This window comes from Mus musculus, chromosome 1 (genome assembly GCF_000001635.26).
Source record: "Mus musculus strain C57BL/6J chromosome 1, GRCm38.p6 C57BL/6J".
In the NCBI taxonomy this organism is placed as follows: Eukaryota; Metazoa; Chordata; class Mammalia; order Rodentia; family Muridae; genus Mus; species Mus musculus.
In genome coordinates this window covers 87,874,769-87,893,716 of record NC_000067.6, presented here as the reverse complement: position 1 = coordinate 87,893,716, position 18,948 = coordinate 87,874,769, and the positions used below count along the sequence as shown (strand labels likewise).

At 43.3% G+C, this 18,948-nt stretch overlaps 1 protein-coding gene across 5 annotated transcripts in view; it reads right to left on the bottom strand.

The window, feature by feature from the left end:
* Window positions 1-18,948, bottom strand: part of Dgkd (diacylglycerol kinase, delta) — a 91,914-nt gene that overhangs the window by 51,461 nt on the left and 21,505 nt on the right. For all 5 annotated transcript variants that reach the window (XR_003955002.1, XM_006529472.4, XM_006529471.3 and 2 more), the window contains exons 2-3: window positions 13,239-13,349; window positions 11,778-11,858 (exon numbers count right to left, since the gene is read on the bottom strand). Coding sequence is in view for 3 of the 5 variants with exons in the window: in XM_006529472.4 (XP_006529535.1) it covers window positions 11,778-11,858; window positions 13,239-13,349 (192 nt within the window). In the remaining 2 variants the exon portion in view is untranslated. The remainder of the gene's footprint in view (window positions 1-11,777; window positions 11,859-13,238; window positions 13,350-18,948) is intronic.

Genomic DNA, 18,948 nt, shown 5'->3' with positions numbered 1-18,948 from the left:
ATCGATGCCCTGGAGCTGCAGGCAGTTGTAAACTCTATCATAGGTCCTGGGACCCAAACTCAAGCCCTCTGTAAGAGCAGTCAGTGCTTTTAACAGCTGAGTCAGCTCTTTTAGCCCTAAATAATGTTCATTTTTATTTTATTTGTTTATTGTTTATTTATTTTTATTTTCTGAGGCAGGGTTTCTCTGTGTAGCCATAGCTACCCTAAAACTAGATTTATATAACAGGCAAACCTCAAACTCAGAAATTCACCTGCCTCTGCCTCCTGAGTGCTGGGAATAAAGGCAAGTGCCACCACGCCCAGCTTAGGAATTTTTAAAAGACAGAAAACTTACTTTGGAAGTGATAGTAATATTTACTCTCTTGACTATGACAAGTTTCAATATATATCTCTGCATAGGTATATAAGAAAATTCATACTTTACTTCAGTGAGTGATGCATTTCTGCACCTATTAAGCTATAAAAATGCTTTACTCTCAGCATGTGCTAGCATACTAGAGCACCCATTAAAGAGCATTATGAACCTTCCTCATAACCAGCATGACCATAGAGGGTATCATCCAAGCTAGGAAGTATATGCAAATCAAAGTGGGATCTAAAAATAAGTAATAGTGTTAGGTCATCTACAGCCAGTTGTATGAATTGGCATTGTCCTGGACAAATCAGTGTGCAGACTAAGGGTACAACAAACAAGCAATGTAGACTCAGTGTGATTAGATTTTTCCTGAATAGAGCAAGCCCTAAATGAAGTTCACTCCTCAGAAGGCAGCACAAGGCTGGCAGCGGGTTGTACCCATGCCCTACACCTGAGAAACAGGCCCAAAGAGCTGAGTGCAGGGCAGATACCAAGGCCCCATCTCCAAGGTCATGTCACTTCAGCTTTTTTGTTTGGATGAAGAAGTCAAAGAAAGTGCAGAGCAACCCCAACTCCTAATTATCTTCTGAATGTCGGACTGTCCTGATCCTCCCTTAATAATCTTTGCAGCCATGAACAATGAGCCCATAGAAAAGGCTGTGCCAACTTCTGTGAAGCAAAGTCCAGCAGGGCGGGGGTGGACTGGACCTAGCCCTGGGTGCAGCCCTAAACAAAGCACTTTTTACAGCAGGCTCTATGGAGGGCACCCTTACATCTCTCTGAGAGGTAGCACCCACAGCTTCTGCAGTCCTGTGTGAACATGGAGATTCACACAGTCATTGCCTTTTCTTCAGGTGGGAGATAACACACACTGAGTCAGTAAACAGCAATGACAGTAACAAGTTGTTTCAAGAAAATAAAGAGATCACACCACAGTACTCTAAAACACTAGGCACTCTGAGACGAACAGGTAGGATTTTTTTCCACATAATTTCCTAAAAAATGATAACATATTTCTAAGATCAGAGATACTCAGTCACACAATAGGTACATTTATCAAAGAGTGCTCAGTAAAACAACTATTTATTAATTTCATAGGCACTCTATGAAAGATTCAATCAGATCCAAGGCTTTTCCATCTGTCAAAAACCCCTTCATAAAACTATTAGTTTTGACTAGAGTCAAATGGCAGTCATTCTACTATCTGCTTTTGTTTTCTCTGCCATTTGTAAAGAAAGGCAAGTGAATATTAACAATAAACACACACATGTTCATTCACACACAATAATCCATAAACAGCTTAGATTGTGTCCATGGCAATTCTCCTGATAATCTAACCGCATAGCTCAGGCAAGAAGCAAGACCTCACACCCAAACTATATTCCAACCCACCTGGCTGCCAGGGAGACCAGTGTCTTCTCTGCCTCGAGTGACTATGAAGACTGGCCTAAGCCTGGCTTGTAGACCAGTTGTATCCAGGCATAGGCATTGCCTTCAACAAAGCCACACACTTGGTAAACACATGGCCACCAACCTGGCACAAGACCAGGCCCTCTTCCTGCTTCTGGATTTGGAAAGCACAGAATGAATTCTAACGCATGGAGTATGATTGGGGTAAAAGTCCCTCTGCATGGTTCTCACAGGCTCCTGCCACTGACCAAGGCCGGCCTTAACTGTGGGCCCATCCTGTGACAAGAGCAGGCTACCTCAGGCTTACCTGGTAGCATTTTTTAGGAAATTATGCAGAAAAAAAAACCTGTTTGTCTCAGAGTGCCTAGTATTTTAGAGTACAGTGGTGTGATCTCTTTATTTCCTTGGAACAGCAAACGCACAGTGTAAAGCTCCAGGTACCTGAGAAATGCCTGAAATCTCTGCTGAGAGATGGCCTGTGGGGCCATAGTCAGGTTCCCAATGAATCCCTAGCTAAGCACAAAAAGGGCCCCCTCCCAGTAGAGAGGCAGGGGCTCCTGACTGTAGGGAAACAACACTTAGCCCATAAAATTACTCCAAGGACCCTCAAACACAGCTCTGCCCACCCCAGGCCCAGGCCAACAGTCACAGGAACCAGGAAGTCTTTCCTAAGAAGAAATCTGCCAAGTATGGACAGTTTTCCTTTCTCCAAGCCAAAGTGATTGGCTAGGGATTTTGCCCAGGAAATATGAGAGATTTAAACAAGCTGAGAAGGAAAACTTATGTTGAAATCTGGATAAAGGTCACAGTTTCTCACAATGGCACATCTTTGATCACCCTCAGGCTGACATCTGCTGGGAACAGATGAGAAGTTCGGGGCCACCAGGAAACCACTACTCACCCACAAGCCTAAAAGCCAAACACACAACAGTACTGAACAAGTCTTCCAAGCCACCATAAAGCTCCTTTATTACTTAGCTAGCAATTAAAGAAAGGAATCTCCTAGGTACACTAACACAGCCCAGATTGGTCTCAAATTCATAATCATTCTGCCTCAAACTCAGGTACTAGCCTGTTCACCTCTTATCAAACTCAGGTACTAGCCTGTTCACCTCTTATCAAACTCAGGTACTAGCCTGTTCACCTCTTATCAAACTCAGGTACTAGCCTGTTCACCTCTTATTAAACATATTTTTTCTCCTGCCATTGCTGTGCAGATCTGACTCCAGATTCTTTAGGCTTTGTGCTGTTTGTGAATTATGCATATGTGTGAGGTGCATGCATCTGTGTATATGAGTAAAGACCAGAAAGGAGTCTGTGGTATATCTTTGACTATTACTCTTCAATATTATTTTTCAGACTGGTTCTCTCTTTCTCTCTGAACCTACAACTCATATTTTCTCAGCTAGGCTGAAAGCCAGCAAGCCTCAGAGATCCTCCTGTCTCCTCCTCCTCTGACCTGGGGTGAAATGCCAGCCCACTCCATGGGTTCTCAGATCCAAACTGATCTTCATTATCTGTACAACTAACTGCTGAGCCATCCCATAGCCCTTCTTCAACATCTGAACACGAAATTATACCAGTGACATTCCAGCAGCTTTCTATACATTCAGCCTCAGACTGGGGCTGCATCTACTATTGTTGGTCCCCCTTTAATTGAGATATCTAGTCTTTTGGACTGTACAGCTACTGGTTTCTCTGGGCCTCTAGCAAACCACCACTGTAGGAAAATTAATTCTCTGATCATACAGTGATCCATGCTCCATCAGCTCTGCTCCTTAGAAGAACCCTGACATACATAAACTCCTAAGAACTCTTAGACAACAGGTGCTACTGTTCAGCTCTATCTACAAAGTCAGCCTCATTTGAAATCTTGTAGCATTCCAATAAATCAAACTAAGTGCTTAGTTTTAGCACATTAAACTCCCATTACTTTCCTGCTTAGCAGGGGGTGAGCAGAAGTGGAAATGAAAGGTGGCAAATGTTCAGAATATATTTGGTGCCAACCCAACACCATCTTATCCCAATACATTCTCTCTCTTGTCCTAGGTCACAGAGCTGGCAAGAACATCTTTTTAACACATACCTGTAATCAAGAGACTGAGGAGAGGATTATCACAAGTTCCAAGCTAGCCTGAGAGGGCTATATAGTGAGGCCACGCTTCAAAAACCAAATAAACAAGGAAGATCTCATAAAACTTATGAATACTGTTCACTTCTTCCATAGTCTTTCCTAGGAGTCTTAAGCCCAGCTGTAAGAACTCACTCCTCTGTGTGAACAGCAGGGCTATTCTCACCTGGTTACTTCACAGAAATAGCTATAATGACATTAGAACTGAGCCCACCAGGTCTCTACCACAACAGCTGTACCAGGTAGTCTTATGACCAAGTGCTGGCTCATGGTGGAGTGAAGGTAGCAATCTAGAGAAAGTACCCAAGGAGCTAAAGGGATCGGCAACCCTATAGGTGGAACAACAATATGAACTAACCAGTACCCTGGAGCTCTTGTCTCTAGCTGCATATGTATCAAAAGATGGCCTTGCAACCCTATAGGTGGAATAACATTATGAACTAACCAGTACCCCGGAGCTCTTGACTCTAGCTGCATATGTATCAAAAGATGACCTAGTCGGCCATCACTGGAAAGAGAGGCCCATTGGACACGCAAACTTTATATGCCCCAGTACAGGGGAACACCAGGGCCAAAAAGGGGGAGTGGGTGGGTAGAGGAGTGGGGGTGGGTGGGTATGGGGGACTTTTGGTATAGCATTGGAAATGTAAATGAGCTAAATACCTAATAAAAAATGGAAAAAAAAAAAAAAAGATGGCCTAGTTGGCCATCACTGGAAAGAGAGGCCCATTGGACTTGCAAACTTTATATGCCCCAGTACAGAGGAAGGCCAGGGCCAAAAAGGGGGAGTGGGTGGGTAGAGGAGTGGGGGGGGAAGTATGGGGGACTTTTGGGATAGCATTGGGAAATGTAAATGAGGAAAATACCTAATAAAAAAAGAAAAAATAAATAAAACTATTTTCTGTTTTATGTTATTCTGATCTAAAGGAAAATTCAATAATTAAATAAAAACCCTTATGAGTACAATGGAAAAAAAAAAAGAAGTATCAAACCATATTCTGAGGACATCACAGTACCATGAGATTCTTTTAGAAGTCTGGTGAAGCCCACAGACCCCTTCTAAGAATGTCTCTAAGATTAAAAAAAAAAAAAAATGCCTTAAATCCCAGTACTCCAGAGACAGAGGCAAGAAGAGGGTGACTTCAAGACTAGTATAGGCTACATAGAGATCCTATCTCAAAATAATAAATACTAGATATCATTATATTAAGTGAAATAACCAAACTCTGAAAAGCAAATAATTTCATTTTCTTATAATGAACCTAGATTCTACACACACACACACACACACACACACACACACACACAATGAAAGCACCAGTACTATTTGAGAGAAGAGTCAGAAAGAAGTGGTCATCATATATGGTCAAAGAATAGGATATATTTGAACTCAAATGTCATTGTGAAACCCATCCCTTTGAACAATGAAAATATGCTAATTCAAGTTTTTAAAGCAGAACTTTTAAAGAAATTAATGCCATTTAAGTAACTATTTATGTGGAGACTTGAATGAAAAAATGTCCCATGTGGGTTATAGTATTTAAACACCAAATTTGGTGGTGCTGTTCAGGGAGGTTTAGGAGGTACAGCCTTGCTGCAGGAAGCCTACCTTGAAATTTTAAAGCTTCGTGTTTCTCCCTCTCCCTCTCTTTGTCCTCTCCCTCTTCCTCTTGCATTTTAAGACATGAGCTCTCAGCTTTCTGTCCCAGCCACCATGCCTGCCATGCCTCCCTGCCATGATTGATCCTTACGCCTCTGGAAAGAGTAAGCTAAAATAAACTCTGTCCTACAAGCTGCCATGGTCATGGTATTTTATCACAGGAAGACAATTTATGATTGTAATGGAAGCTTATTTAATAAAGGTAGTCATATTCACAAAACCCCTTCTGGGTAGCATACTTCATTCTCTACTCCTTCTCCCAAAAGAAGACACAGTGTCAACCAGTGCTTTGGCAGCGATCCTGAACCCAGAGATTACATTCTAAAAGGACATGGAAGTCCCACAGAAGCTACACCAAAAAAGGCAAGCTTTCACATTGCCGTATGTTGAACCTAGATTGTACACACACACACACACACACACACACACACACACACACACACCATGAAAGCAGAAGGACTACTTGAGAAAAAAAGAAAAACTGTTGAGGAAGGAGTCACTGAAGAGCATCAAATGGTGCCTCCAGACATATCTATGGTTTGATTGGAAAAACAGCGTCTGCAGATCTAATTAAGTTAAGGACTATCTGAATGGGTCTTAAATCCAGCAGCAAGAACCCTTACAACATAAAAACATGGAACAAGAGAAAATCATGTGAAGGCAGAGGGTGATCTGGAATGAGAGAGAACACCACATACCTGGAGCTACTGGAGATTAAAGGCAGCAAGGCAGAGCCTCCCCTAAGGTCTTGAGGGGTGGGGCTGCCAACTCCTGACTTCTGGCCTTGTCAAATACATTTCTGTTGTTTTAAGTTGTGGGAATTTGTTAAGGAAGTCACAGGACACTAACACAGCAGCTGAACCTACTTCTAATATACACTACTTTTATTTCCTAACACTACTAATAAAACAGACTCCCTTTTATACAGACAGACAGGAGGAGGTGTTAGGACACATCAAAGGTCTAAGCATGATCCATCTAAAATGATGTCAGATAGTGCTAGTGATCAGAAACACATGAGTACCCAGCACCACGTTCCTGGAACAGAAGGAAGCTGTCTCTACTCACCTGCAGGACAGGTGGTGGGAAGAAGCTACACCTCTGCTAAGCAAAGGGGCTGAGAGAGGGAGCCACTCTGGAGGGAAGCCACGTTAACTGCCACACTTGTCCCTTCCTTGATGTGAGATGATGCTTTTCTAACAATATATGGCTAGCCAGACACCCTCAATTCCTAGTACTAAGAGTAGTAACTGGCCAACTGTGACACCCAACAAGGTGAAACACTTGCCACTATAGATTGCATCCTCACAAAAAACTCATGACATTTATCACAAACTAGTAAATCAGTCTAAATTTTAAATACTGTGTCTTATAATTGTTTCAACCTGACAAAGTCTGTGTTATCTTTCAAGGATGTTCTGTAATTTTGGAGATTAAGAAAACAGAAGAGAACTGAGTGTAGAGGCACAAGCCTGTGATGCCAGCAACTGGAAGGTAGAGGAGCAAGAAGATTGAAACTTCAGGTCATCCTCATCCATACAGTAAGTTTGAAGCCAGCCTAAGCTACATGAGATGCCTCAGAAAGGGAAGAAGTGAAAGGCTGGAGAGACGGCTCAGTGGTTAAGAGCATTTGCTGCTCTTGCAGAGGATACAAGTTCTGTTCCCAGCAACCACAATCATATAATTCCAGTTCCAGGGGAGCCAATGCCCTCTTCTGGCCACCCTAGGTACCAGGCACCCACATGATACACATATAAATACTGTATACATAAATGATCTTTTGTTTTTAAAAAAAAAGGAGGGGGGTGGGGGAGAAGAAGAAAAGAAGGAGAGAAATGTATGTGGCCTGTTACCCAGGCTCTTTATCTGGTGAAGGAAACCTAGATGCTAAGCAGTCAAAGGCAAATCTCAGGTTCCTCTGGAGACCCACTCTGGTTTTATTTCCAATTCACCACAAGAATATATGTTTAATAAAAAGAACTCCTTTCCTTGTTTGCTGACCTTTAGACCTCAAATATATGTGTGCCAGGGAAGCACCCAAAAATCACCTGCTGAGTCGGTGACAAAACAAAGTTCCCAAACAAGAAGACAAAGTCTAAATATAACCCATCAAGCAGATAGAAACAAAGCTACAAAAGGACTTGAGCAGCAATATTTCTAAAATACAAGAGATTCAAAAATAGCAACAATGCTGTCACTGATATTTCTCATATTTACAGTGAGTAATCCTAAATGATAAATGCTTATATAGCATAGACTGACAAGACATGGAGAAAATTAACACAATGACAAACACTTATTAGGAGCCAGAGAGGCCAAGAAGTCAATTAGAGCAGTATTCGTTCTCAAGCTGGGTTATACACATGAAGTGACTCATGCATGAACACACCACTGAATCAAAAGTGAAAACCAGCAAGCAGAAAAAGTAAAACCATCCTTTTGGTGGTCTGAATGAGAATGGTGTCCACAGACTCATCTATTTGAATGCTTAGTCACTAGGGAATAAGCTGTTGGAAATGATTACATGGACTAGGAGGTATGACCTTGCTGGAGTAGGTGTGGCCTTGATGGAGGAAGGGTACCATGAGAGTGGGCTTTGAAAGTTTCAAAAGCCCATGTGCTCTCTTCCCTCCCCTCACTCACCCATCTCTCTTTCTCAGCTCTGGATCAGGATGGAGCTCTCAGCTACTGCTTCAGTGTCATGTGTGCAACAATGTTCCCTGCCTGCCTGACAATCTGAACTCATTCCCCAAATCTCAAAGTTGTCTTCTGACCACCTCATACATACCATTGTAAACACAACACACACACTTGTTTTTTTTAATTTTTAAATATATCTTTAAATAAATAAAAACCAAAGCACAAGCCAGGTGTGGCAGATCATACTGTATTTCAACTCTTGGAAGCTACAGCTGAAGAATCACCAGTTATGGGCTAGTTTAAGCTATATAGACAGACTCTACCTCAGATAGATCAGACAGATACACAGATACACACACACACACACACACACAGAGAGAGAGAGAGAGAGAGAGAGAGAGAGAGAGAGAGAGAGAGAGAGAGATATTACTGATAGATAACAGATGCACAAAGAACAAAGGGGGCTAGAGAGATGTCTCAGTGGTTAAATATACTGCTCTGCAGAGGATTAGTGTTCAGTTCTTAGCACCCACAATGAGGCAGCTCACAACCTCCTAGATCTCCAGCTCCAGGGGGAATCCTTCTTCTGGCCTTTTCTGGCATCTGCACACATATGCACATAATTAAGAACAAAATAAAATAATTTTAAAGGCTGGAAAGGTGGCTCAGCAGTTAGTAGTTCTTTCAGAGGACCTGAGCTCCATGGCAGGCAACTTACTGCCACCTTCACTCCAGTTCCAGGAAATGTGGAGACTCTCTTCTGGCCTCTGTGAGTACTGCATGCACATGGTATGCACAAGCTCACAAAGACACACACACACAGAGAAATAAAAATAAATAGCTGTTTTAGAAGACAATAGTGGTGATGACAATGACATAAACCAGGTGTGATATCAAAAATCCAATATCTCAACATACAAAATGCTGAGGCTGGAACATCAGAAGACTCAGGCTAGCCTAGGCTGCAAAGTAAGTCTCAGGCCAAATGGGGATCAAGTGGTCCTATTAAAAACTCCAAAAAGAGACTAGGAAAATGTCTCAGCAGTTGTGAGCTCTTACTTCTTCAGAGAACCCAGACTCCATTTCCAGTACCTTCAATGGCAATTCACAAGTACCTGTAACACCAATCTCTAGAGGTCTGATTCCCACTAGGCATAGACATGGCACATATATGTATGCATAGGCACTTACACACACACATAAAATAAAAACTAACTTAAAAAATAAAAACTCAGCCGGCCATGGTGGTGCACGCCTTTAATCCCAGCACTTGGGAGGCAGAGGCGGATTTCTGAGTTCGAGGCCAGACTGGTCTACAAAGTGAGTTCCAGGACAGCCAGGGCCACACAGAGAAACCCTGTCTCGAAAAGCCAAAAAAATAAAAATAAAAACTCTAAAGTGTCTTGGGATATAGTTCAGTGAGTGGTAGAGCATTTACCTAGCATGCACAAAGCCATTGGGTCAATTCCCAGTACTGCAGAAAATAAAATTTAAAAGTAAATGAATCACTGAGGCATGGTGGCACACACCTTTAATCCCAATACTTGAAAGGCAGAGGCAGATAAGATAGATCTCTGTGAGTTCAAAGCCAGCACAGAACTAATAAGACAAAGAAACCTTGTCTTGAAAAACAAAACAAAACGTAAGTAATCACATCAAGCCAGGCAAAATAGTGAATGGCTATAGGATCAGCTAAGGTAGGTGGGTGGGGCAGGAGGATCAGCAGGTTACAATTGGTCTTGGCTACTTATCAAGTCGAGGCTAGCCTGAACTACAGGAACCTCTCAAGGAAGGAAAAAACCCACAAACCCAAGAACAGGTCACCTATGTTATTGGTTCTCAAACTATGGGTCATGACCCATTTGAGGGTCACAAATCACATTATCTTACATATCAAGCATTTACATTACATTTTACAACTCAGAACAGTAGCAAAACTGCCGGGCGGTGATGGCGCACGCCTGTCATCCCAGCACTTGGGAGGCAGAGGCAGGCGGATTTCTGAGTTCGAGGCCAGCCTGGTCTACAGAGTGAGATTCAGGACAGCCAGGGATACACAGAGAAACCCTGTCTCAAAACAAAACAACAGTAGCAAAATTACTGCTATAAAGTAATTTAATGGTTGGGGGTCACCACCACATGAGGAACTATATTAAAGGATTGCAATATTTAAAAGGTTGGGAACCACTGACCTACATGGTTTAAATGCCTTTCCACAGTCAGTGAGTAAACAACAAAATTAATGGAGAGAAAGCACAAACACTCTAAGGACAGTGGAAGTAAAGGGGCCATGAGGAAAGCCCAGCTAGTTAGATGACCACAGTAAAGCCTGCAGCAATTACACCAACGGAAAATACAGAGGGTCCAACCCAAGCATCAGTGATTCATCCACACCTAAAATGATGCCAAACCAACGCCTACCCAAAATCTTCAGTCTCTTAACATAAAGATGGTACCCACCTTCACTGAGTTATAAAGGGATAATCTAAGAAATTAGGGGGCAAATATTTTCTGTGTCTATGAGCTAGCTTAGTAATAGAAAAAGATGCCTTAAAGGCTCCAGTGTCACCACTAGAGCAAGTCCTGATACTAACTAACATCAGCTTGTGAGGCCAAAGGTATAGTCTTACAAGAAAACATTATATAAATAATATGCACAGTTAGATCAACTATGAGAGAAGAGTCACCAAAAGTTTTCAAGAGAAAAAAACATATGAAAAAAAATTATCAGTCTAATTCCAAGAAGGACACAGGAAAAGACTGAACAAAGATAAAACCAGAGTGAGTGGTTGGCTGCCTCTGAGGTCTTAGAACTTTTGAAGAAAAAAAAAAAAAAAAGAAAAAAGAAACACTACATAATTGTTACAGATTTGGAAAGGAAAGGGCTCAAATGAATTAAATATAAAATAAAAAGAAGAATATCAAAATGCTAATATTCTATGTGTGAGAGAGTGAATCATAGTTGCTTTTCAATTCTCTTAATATAAGCTTTTCTGGTTTTCCCAAATTACCATAAAAATAAGCCAGGTGTGGTGATGTAACCCTTTATACATCTTTAATCCCAGTACTTGGGAAGCAGAGACAGGCAGTTCTCTGTGAGTTCAAACACCAGCCTGGAACAGCTAGTTCCAGGGAAACCAGAACTATATAGAGTGACCCTGCCTCAAAAACAAAAAAAAAAAGAAAAAGAAGGAAGGAGAGGGAGAGAAAGAGAGAAAGAGAGAAAGAGGGAAAGGGGGAAAGAGAGGGAAAGAGAGGGAAAGAAAGAGGGAAAGAAAGAGGGAAAGAGAGGGAAAGAAAGAGGGAAAGAGAAAGAAAGAAGCAACCAAGCTTCTGTACAAAAATGTTAATGTATAAGCAGCAACATTAAAAACATTTCATTTGGACCTTCTTGCTTTGTGCTTACATTACCATGTTCTGATTATTCTCCAGCCACAGTACTGCTTTCAGCATGAAATCCAACATTTACCAGAAATTCATCATGAAGGGGATGAGAAACTCTGAAGTACTTCATGCCACATTCCAACGAGAAAGAAATGCAGCCTTGGAGAAGGATAAGGGTGTGGCTTAGAATCTTACCGTAAAACTGTTGTTGACATTTTTGGTGCTGGATTCTGCTACGCTGGCATCAGTCAGGTCTACCTCATCAAATATAATCGACTGGAGAGAGATGCAAACAGAGGATTTCAGGCAAGCCAGGGCAAGCACATCCAAGCACTGGTGGTGCTGCCCAGATTCTCCCTACCCACACCTACAAGCTCAGGTTCCTTGAAACCTCAACATCTGATCAATACACCATGCGAAATTCATGCAACCACCTGTCTGCCTGCCTCTCCCAAAGAGCATGGATCACAGGTAGTCTGTGGCTTTCACTCCAGAGTTCATTAGTGGGTATGTATACCAATGCTGACCTTTCTTTCTTGTGCTTCCAGATTAGGTATGAGACAGCCAGTCAGGATCCAGAGTTAGAGGATCCCTCTGGTTTGGGTTTCTCCAGCAAAATAATTGGAAAAAAGTTCCAACTAAAACAAATACTATAGGGACAAGAGACAGACCCCATGAGAATAACCCATACCACCATAAAGAAAGCCAAGGAATAGAGCATGAGGAATTCAGTCCTGCAGAGTCCAGCCAGTTCTAGGGGCTGCCTCTATTCCTCTCCCCACTAACGTCCAAGCCACAGCCCCTACCTCCAGTTTATTTCACTGTGCCCTCTATTCTAAGATGACTCTATCTGGAATCCCTGAAAGAAAGACTAACAACTAAGAAAACCTTCCCCACCCCCACCAATAGGACTAAAATAGCCATGGCTGTGGTGAGAACCCTTCTAGCCATGCTGCCTTGCTCCATTCCTCATTTCAGCACACTAACTCTCTAGGGATGCTTATCATTCCAGACTTTTCTTTTTGCCCGAGTATTAGAACTGCCACCAACACTGAGCCATGTTAGGCCTTCCAGCCTGCACACTGGGGTTTGAAGTTGACAGCAACATCCCAGCTGCTCCTCTGACACCTGCCTAAGGAGTCCAGCTTTGAGTCTTAACAGGGCAGGAACTCACCACCCAGGGCCAGCAGCTGGGAAGCCTAGAGATAAAGACCTACATATTTTTGTTCACACACTAAGATGCCCGATGACCAGAGTAGCTCTTAGCCCATAAAAAAGATTCACGAGCCTGTGGTTCCCATCTTTCTGAAAGGAAGCTAACTGTAATAGAGTTAGTTATGTGACCATTTTTCCATTTTCAGAGAAAGGGGAAAGGAACAGAAATAATTTTTATGAAAAATAAAGCATGCTTAGTGACAAATAAAATCTGACACCTACTATTTATTACAAGCCAGATGAGATGGGGCTATAGTTCAGTGGTAGACTGTGAATACCACATCCAAGGCTCTGTGTTCAATTCCAACATGACCAAAACGAACAGACGAACAAACAACAAACAACCCTACCAGGAAATAACTGGTATGCAAGTATTTATCCTGTGCATGAGTACTGAGCTCCTAATGAGGCTCCTGAGGAGGTCCTCTAACAGTGCCTCACCTTTGCAGTTTTAGCATAGTAAAGTGTTCGCCCTCGAAGCTTAAAGTACCTCCTCTTGGATCGCTGGAACGAGTTGTTCTGTTTGGTCAGCATGCCTTCTTTGAGGATGGTCTGAAAGCACAAAAGCACACTGTGAGCTGCATTTCTGAGGTGCCCATTGCCCTGAAACAGCCTGTTGTGACTGATGAACAAGGTTGTGCCCCTAAGGGGCCAAGCAGCCTACCAGAAGAACAGTTCTTGTTCTCTCACAGACCTTGACCTCAACACTGGCCATATAAGCACTGTGCTGCCAAGGGAGAAGCAAGGGGTATACCATTTCTCTAACAGAACAGGCCTTAGAGACTCAAGGTGTTTCCTAACTATGCCCAACAGATTAGCAAAGGAGAAACTGAGGTTCGAGGGACTCCAGGAAGTAGCAGCTGGGGGACAACAAAGACCAGTGCATTCTCCAGCTTCAGCATTTGGTAATTTTCAGCTATTCTTGGCCCTGCCTTCGTGTTCTCTGGCCTCCTGCCATTTCTCAGGATCTTGTTGCCAAAACTGTTCACGTTCACTGCTCTGAGTTTCAGTGTGGCTCTAGGCCTGTGTTCTACTCAGCCCTGTGCATGGTTCTGAGGTCAACATAGGCATCTGACACTCATCTCTGTCCTCTCTATTCCCCACTCCCCCACCCCCATGATACTGACAAGCCCATTATACTACAGGAAATATTCCCTTCTCCCTAGAGAACTTCCCCTGCTCAGATAACAGCAAGTCAGAGCATGGTCCCATGTACTTGGCTCCCAGTGAACACTGATCCTAACTTACTACATGAAAATCAAACACTCAAGGAATGGCAAGATGCCCTGAACCACTCAGAGTCAGCAATGCAGTCAACACTAATAACAGGCCTGGTATAGCTCAGTATAGAATGTTTGTCTAGCACACTCAAGGCCCAGGGTTCCATCCCCAGCACTGCAAAGAAAAAAAAAAAAAAATAACAACAATAAATAATGTCCAGAAGAATAAGAACTCAACTCCATATTCAGCACTTTCCTTATACTACAGTTATACAGCTTTGCCCTGTAAACAACTTTTGAAATAGTGTATGTATGAAGCACCTAGACATCTGAATTTTTTTTTTAAGTTTTTCGAGGCAGGGGTTTTCTTGGTTTTTCGGGACAGGGTTTCTGTGTAGCCCTGGCTGTCTTGGAACTTGCTCTGTACACTAGACTGCCCTGAAACTCATAAAATCCACCTGTCTCTGCCTCCCAAGTGCTGGGATTAAAAGCATGCACCACCACCACCACCTGGCATTTAAGGATACTTTAAACTTCCTAACATAAAACCAGAGTAAACAAGACACAGAAACCTTGGGTCATCCAATCGTGCCAAAATAAAAAGACAGCACACTGTATAACTAAGTTTCCACCATCCTGTATCTCAGGGAAGAAAGATAGAGAGAGAGAAAAATATTAAACCAAACCCCAGCTCCTTCACTCCTTAAACACACAAAACCAGGTTTGGGGTCCACAGACCAGCAGAGCACAGGCCATTATATGGTGCCTGAGATTTCCTCTCCTCCTTCTGACACAAGGCATCTTCCTTAGGCACCTTCTAACCAGCCAGGCGGGGTGCACGTGCTCACATTTATTCACAGGCTCACTAGAATGTACTCTGTGGATCCTACCTGGTACTATACCAGCTGCCCTCTTGAGAATTTACCTTCACCTCTTACTTCTGAAAGCACCACTTAGCCTATTTCCAGGCAGTTAAAAAATATCAAGGGAAACATAGCATGATGCCACAAACCAAGGAAGAAGCACATCCAGCTACTGCCACTACAGCAAAACAAGGACCTAAGGCCAGGACACAATCCAATCTGCAGTATGGAGGAGCTAGAACCAGCTTTGATTCTGAGTGCCCTTTCCAGTTCCAAGCTTGCATGGATGGCATTCCTGTTAAATACATCTGTACATAACCATCCACGCATGCCTGAAGCACACACAGAGACCCTCTCCTGTGGACATTAAAGGACTCACTTAGAGCCCTCCTCACCCCAACTCAGCTTCCTTACCTTGGAAGGGGAAGAAATTGCTTCCATTTCTTTCCTAAGTACAAATTTTAAAATAAAAATAAGGCCACAAAACCAACAGGTCAACCCAGAAAAGTTACAAATTATCATTAAAGAAGAGATACAAAAGTATTTTTGTATCTGCTGCTAGTTTTTCTTACAAAAGAGGAAAAAAAGCAAAATTAAAACACAATCTACGCCATCACCCATATACACAGACAAGCACACACAGTCACAAAAATATGTTTCAGTAAGTAGACCAGAGCCTGCAAGCCTGGGCTGCCCAAAGAGACCTGCTGTTCTATTTATAGAACAAGCATGCTCAGAAGGAGACCCTGGTGGGTTTGCAGCGGAAAAGGATGGAGAAAGATAAAAACCAGTTATTTCTTTGAAGCTTTCTCAGAAACAGCATTTGTCTTCTGATTCGCACTCTGAGTACTACAGATATGCTACAGGATATTTTTAAAAACTCGGTCTAAGACAATTAACTTTTAAAAGTGGTCAAGAAAACTGCACCCTGAAACCACATGCTAGATTTTGCAAAGGAAGCCTGCAAGAGGCACCAGAAGAAAATGCTGCTTGCCGGGCAGACCCTCCCCACCAGAGAGGCAGCGAGAGTCAGGGACAGGCACAGGGAGGGGATTCAGCAATGTATTCTCTTTCCTGCCTCTCTTCTTCAAACACAGACATAGAGCAGGCAATAGCGCGGACAACAGTTCAGGCCGCAGAGCAAAGAGGTATACAATAGGGTGTGAGGGCATAGGGTACAGGTGTGTATGTGCAAGGTCTCTCTGCAGAAATATTTAAGGAGGTCAGAGCACATGAGCCTGAGTTACTCAGTTGTTCCTTAGTGTACATACAGACAGAATCCAACAGGAGAGACAAAGTGGACATCACTGCTTGGCTGTTGTTGCATAGGTCACATGGCCCACATCAGGGAGAGAAGACTCAGAAGCTCACTTTAAAAATATGAGATGGGGGCTAGAGAGATGGCTCAGAAGTTAAGAGCAGGTACTGTTCTTGCAGAAGACCAAAGTTTAGTTCCCAGTATCCACATCAGGCAGCTCACAAATGACTGGGATATCAGATGTCTCTGGCCTCCAGGGGCACCTCATTCAATGCAGGTGTGTGTGCGCACACACACAATTAAAAATTTTAAATATACATATACATGCATGCATGCATACATACATACATACATACATACATACATACATATGAGTCAGGCAGAGGAAGAAAGTAAAAGAGGGTATCTGGAAAGAATGACCAGTTAGTAAAGTGGCTGCAGCATAATACAAGGACCCAAGTTCAAACCACACAGCCCACGTAAAAAGTCTGAAGTGGTGGTTCACATTTGCAATAGAAACACTAGGGAAAGGTAAAGACTGGGTGATTCCCCCAGAGCTCCTGGCCAGCCAAATTAGCCTAATCTGTGAAGCTCAGGTCCTAGTGAGGGATGCCTGAGGCACAATATCCAAGGTTGTCTTCTGGCTTCCTTGTACACAACCATACACATGCCCCTACACAAACATGGACATCCATAACAATTTCCTCTGCCCCAATACCATAAACAAGTCCATGTGCACCCCTACCTGGTCCCATCATGGTCTACTGGGACACTAAGGAAATGCACAACTAAGGACACATACAATGTTTTACACTGAGGGCCTGGTGGCAAGAGTGTAGAGTAAGGCATACCTGGACAGCCACCATCCTGGAGAGTTATCAGCCCCACAGACCCAGGATGCACATAGGAAGGACACTGTCCATGTGACAAGAGCAACACTACATAGACTTATTTTCTAAAGACTTCCAAAATACCAACTTGGGGAAAGTGTCAACAGCTTTATTTTCTTACCAAAGAGAACCAAATTTCACCTTTGCCAATGCCCTGGTTTCTCTCCAACAGCACCAGTATTAAGTGACCATATTCTCAAGCCCCTAGTCCATAGAAACTTGTAGTAAGAGGAAGGGAGATACCTCATTCCTATCCTCACTCACAGACCCCGCTGCTCAGGGGTCTGTCCTTCATCTGGTATTCACAGAAAATACCCACCAGCACAATCAAGCAGATTGTCTCCTGGCATTGCTAACAAGATCTCAGTGGCACAGGAAATGTTACAGGGGCCTTCCCCACTGCTCACCACCATTTCCTCCATGGGCAAAGTCACAGAGCTGGTGTAGGGAGATGGCTCTCCTGTCTCTAGAATAAAGGAACACAAGCAGCTTCAAAACTCCCCTTCCTCCTTGTTTCTGACTTGAGCATAGATGCAATGCCTAGTGCTACAGCAACCATACTAATACCCTAATATAAATGAGCAGTCCAGTGCACTTCTGTCTAATAAAGGTCACTGTCCACTCTACCTAGTACTGAATGCTGTTGACAGGGTCCAAGCCACATGGAATAGACTTCATCTCAAGCCACTCTCTTCACTGACCTATGCCATGTCACTCACTCTTAGCCTTGTATTTCCTGTGTCTAGACTCAAATATCATCAAAGCTAAAAGAAATATCAGAGCCAGTAAGATAGATAGCTCAGCACATAAAGGCACTTGGCTCTCAAGCCTGACAACCTGAGTTCAACCTCTAGGACTAACAAGGTAGAAGAAAAGAAGTGGCTCCCACAAGGTGTCCTCAGACTTGTGTTCTGTGGCACATCACCAACCTCCATACCTCCATAACACACACACACACACACACACACACATAATATATTTTTTAAGTAAAAATAACCCTCATTTCTAAGTGGCTACCACATACCACTGGTTCTGTCTATCTTCCAGAATAAGTCCCACACTTAGAGCTTAAATTCTGATCAATCTCAATCAATCCTCCCTCTCCTTCTTCCCTCCCAGCCACCGCCTCTCCTTTCTGGTCTTGTTTTTTGGTATGAGTTCATAAAACTCAAACTGGTCTCAAATCACAATGCGACTGGAGCTGTGAACATGAACTTCAGATCCTGTTGCTTCTGCCTCCTAAGTACTAGGACTCCAGGCATGTGCCCACGCCCAGTTTAAGTTACTACTCTCCATTTCTCTCAAAGTGTGAGGGGATAGAGTTCAGTGAAAAAGCAATTGCTTACCAAGGGAGAGCCCCCAGGGTTCCATCTCCAACACTTCGCACAAGAAAAACAAGACCGAACGAACATACTCCAGAGCACCTGAATTGGCCTCCCAGGCACCAGGTTAGAATGCAGTTCACTGCTCTCTCCCAGCCTACCTGAACAAGTCATTGTGATAAGGGCCCACTTACAAGTTAAGAATCAGACTTCTCACCTAATCCTGCAGACTTGATACACGGGAGGGGGGGGTACCCAGGGAGGGGCTATCCTCTCAGAGGTGAAAGGGAAGGGGATGGAGAAGGAACCCTGGAAGGAGGGGGGGAAGGGTGGCAGCAGCAGCATTTGGGATGTAAATACATAACTTAAAAAAAGAAGAATCAGACTTCTGGGTATGGTGGTGGCTCACTTCTGAAATACCAGCACTTGGGAGGCAAAGGCAGGCAGGAGTTCTGTGAGTTCAATGACAGCCTGGTCTACAGAGCAAGTTTTGGGACAGCCAGGGCTAAAACCCTGTCCCCACACCCCCAAAAAAGAAGGGAGGGGGGAGGGAGGGAGGGAGGGAGGGAGGGAGGGAGGGAGGGAGGGAGGGAAGGAG